Source organism: Cynara cardunculus, assembly GCF_001531365.2.
Source record: "Cynara cardunculus var. scolymus isolate 2C chromosome LG 17, CcrdV1, whole genome shotgun sequence".
NCBI lineage: Eukaryota > Viridiplantae > Streptophyta > Magnoliopsida > Asterales > Asteraceae > Cynara > Cynara cardunculus.
Genome location: NC_037544.1, coordinates 6,157,015 through 6,159,846, shown reverse-complemented (window position 1 = coordinate 6,159,846; position 2,832 = coordinate 6,157,015). Strand labels below are relative to the sequence as shown.

At 42.5% G+C, this 2,832-nt stretch overlaps 1 protein-coding gene across 1 annotated transcript; it reads left to right on the top strand.

Moving 5' to 3' along the window:
* The first annotated feature begins 855 nt into the window (after positions 1 to 855).
* LOC112501073 lies at positions 856 to 2,551 on the top strand. Its single transcript, XM_025104725.1, has 2 exons — positions 856 to 1,583; positions 1,754 to 2,551. Exons 1-2 carry the CDS (start codon positions 973 to 975, stop codon positions 2,415 to 2,417), a joined length of 1,275 nt encoding a protein of 424 aa, XP_024960493.1. The 5' UTR covers positions 856 to 972; the 3' UTR covers positions 2,418 to 2,551.
* Positions 2,552 to 2,832: the final 281 nt, after the last annotated feature.

Genomic DNA, 2,832 nt, shown 5'->3' with positions numbered 1-2,832 from the left:
GGAAGACGGCGAATGGAACCGACGATGGAGGAGGGAAGACGGCGAATGGAACCTACGATGGAGGATGGAAGACGGCGATGTTGGGGGATGCGATGTGAAGAACGGAGGGCAAAGTTGGAAAAATGAACATCTTAATGGTGTAGTGAAGCTCTAGGTGCAAAATGGTTAAGAGGTGAATGTAACCATTAAGAGCTTGTTTTTTTTTTTGCCAAACACTCTTGACCTCTTACCGATTAAGAGGTTGGCTCTTAATGTCACCATTAAGAGCCAAACAAACAGCCCCTCAACAAGCATATTAAATACAATGAAAAGGAGGGTGTCAGGTTCATTGGGTTAGGATTGGTTCAAATGGCCGCAACTCAATTCCGATCTAATACATACAATTTAACTTTTATAACTTTATCAGGAATAGGTTGACTTCGAGTTGAGTTATTTCGAATTGGTTTGAGTTGTTCGGGTTTCAATGCAACCGTAACGTGAATTAACGGGTTCAAAAGTTAAAAGACCTGATTCAAAAAAACTAATAGTTCAGGGCCATTCCTGAAACATGTTAATACTGCAAGGTTTGAAGATCCCATCAAATCGCTGGCATCTTATTTGGCATACGTGCACCCAGCTCATTCCCGCACGCAATATCCTTTGAATAGATCTAATAAAACCACAGTTGTCGTAACGTACAACTATTAATGCGTTACGTACATGTCATTAATGCATATTTGCTCTACAATTTGCAATTATATCTCTGGAACATATTTCCAGCCTGTAATCTCTCTGTCTTGCTCATCTCTCTTTCTCTCTCTGTTTATATCCATCTGTAAATATGCGTACAATATATATATACATACCCTTGATTTTAACAATTTCCCAAGTGGGTTTTCTGAGTCGATTAAAGTTCTTGAAAAATTACGATCATTGAGTTTGTGGGAAGATTGATTCTTGAGGTTTCTAGGTTAATTTAAGCGGAAGGACGCAATGGATCCGTGTCCTTACGTGCGAATAGTCGTCGGAAGTTTAGGGTTGAAGTTCGTAGGCGGTAGCGCTGCTGCTACTCCACCGTCGACATGTTACTGCAAGATTAAACTCAAGAACTTCCCTACCCAGTTTGCAGAAATCACTTCTTATGCCGATGGTGACGTACATCAAGTGAACGATCGAATTCAAGGTTGCTTCAATTTGAAGAAATCGGAGTTTGATAAGCTTGTTGAAAAATCTAGTGGGATGAAGATTGAGGTTTATTCGGGTCGGAAGGGTAATCCGATTTGTGGGTTTGGGTCTGGTAAGCTTCTAGGGGTTGTGACGGTGGGTTTGGATTCGGAGACGGTGGATGGTGGTGGTGGTGGTGGTAGCAGGGGATGTATGGTGGTTCGAAACGGGTGGGTGGGGATCGGTGACCGGAGTTCTAAAAACTTGGTTCAGTTGCATTTGAGTATTCGTGTGGAGCGTGACCCCAGATTCGTTTTCGAGTTTGACGGTGAACCCGAGTGTAGCCCGCAAGTATTCCAAGTCAACGGGAATGTTCGGCAAGCTGTTTTTACTTGCAAATTCAGTTTCAGAAATTCCAGGGACCAGAATTTAAGATCCGAGTAAGTTCCTTTTTCACGTTTTATTTGTTGGTGTTCGACGAAATGTCTCAATGAAAATTTTTAAATCTTTCATTGATATGACGCGTTCAATCATAAATCTTCTGTAATCTAATGGTATGTTTGATTGTTCGTATTTACAGTTCATCGCTGTCGGATACAAACGACTCAAGAGGCTGGTTAAGATCAATAAGATGTGATAAAGAAAAGCCAGTGAAAGAGCGAAAAGGATGGTCAATTACAATCCATGATCTCTCTGGTTCGCCGGTGGCCATGGCGTCAATGGTGACTCCATTTGTCCCTTCTCACGGAACAGACAGTGTCAGCCAGTCGAACCCCGGTGCCTGGCTCATCCTTAGACCTGGTCACAGCACCTGGAAGCCATGGGGCCGCCTGGAGGCCTGGAGGGAGTCCAAAGGCAAGGACCACCTCGGTTACCGGTTCGAGCTCTTACCGGACGCCGCCGTAAGTGGGCTAGATCCGGTCACTTTATCGAACTCCACCATCAACTGCAAAATCGGGGGGAAATTCACTATAGACATGAGTAACGGAGCGTCACCGATGTCCACCCCAAATGGAAGCTTCGACTCCGGATCGGGTTCTGGATCCGACTTCGAGTTCGGGTCATGGGCCCATTTGATGTACCAAGGCTTTGTAATGTCATCATCGGTGGCCGGCGGAAGGAAGCCAGAGGTGGAGGTTGGGGTTCAGCACGTGACATGCACAGAGGACGCGGCTGCTTTCGTTGCGTTGGCGGCGGCGTTGGATTTGAGTGTGGACGCTTGCCAGCCGTTCTCTAGGAAGCTCCGACAGGAGTTGAGGGTTGACGGCGAATAGTGGATTTTTATTATTTGTTTTTGCCGCTTTTGAATATTCTAGAAGAGATTGTACAGACGCATTCACGACTGCTTTTTTCTGAATGTTTGGTTGAAGTTTGGGAAGATTTGAAAATGAATGTTTTGTTTCTCGTATATTGATACTGATTTAGTTTGTTATAACAAACGGATTAAATTCACGTGAAAATGAAAGTTATGATGATAAGGGTAAGAAAATAATTTTTTTTAGATCAATTTTAACCTAAGAAAATTACTAGATTATCATTAATGAGATACATTAGATCAATTTTTTTATCTATACTATCTTATTAAGCAAATTTAATAAAAGTTTTAAAATTCTAAATGACTAAAATATCTTTTATATTTATTTTTTTACTTTTTCACCCCCTCCTCTCCTCATATACATTCACCCTCTC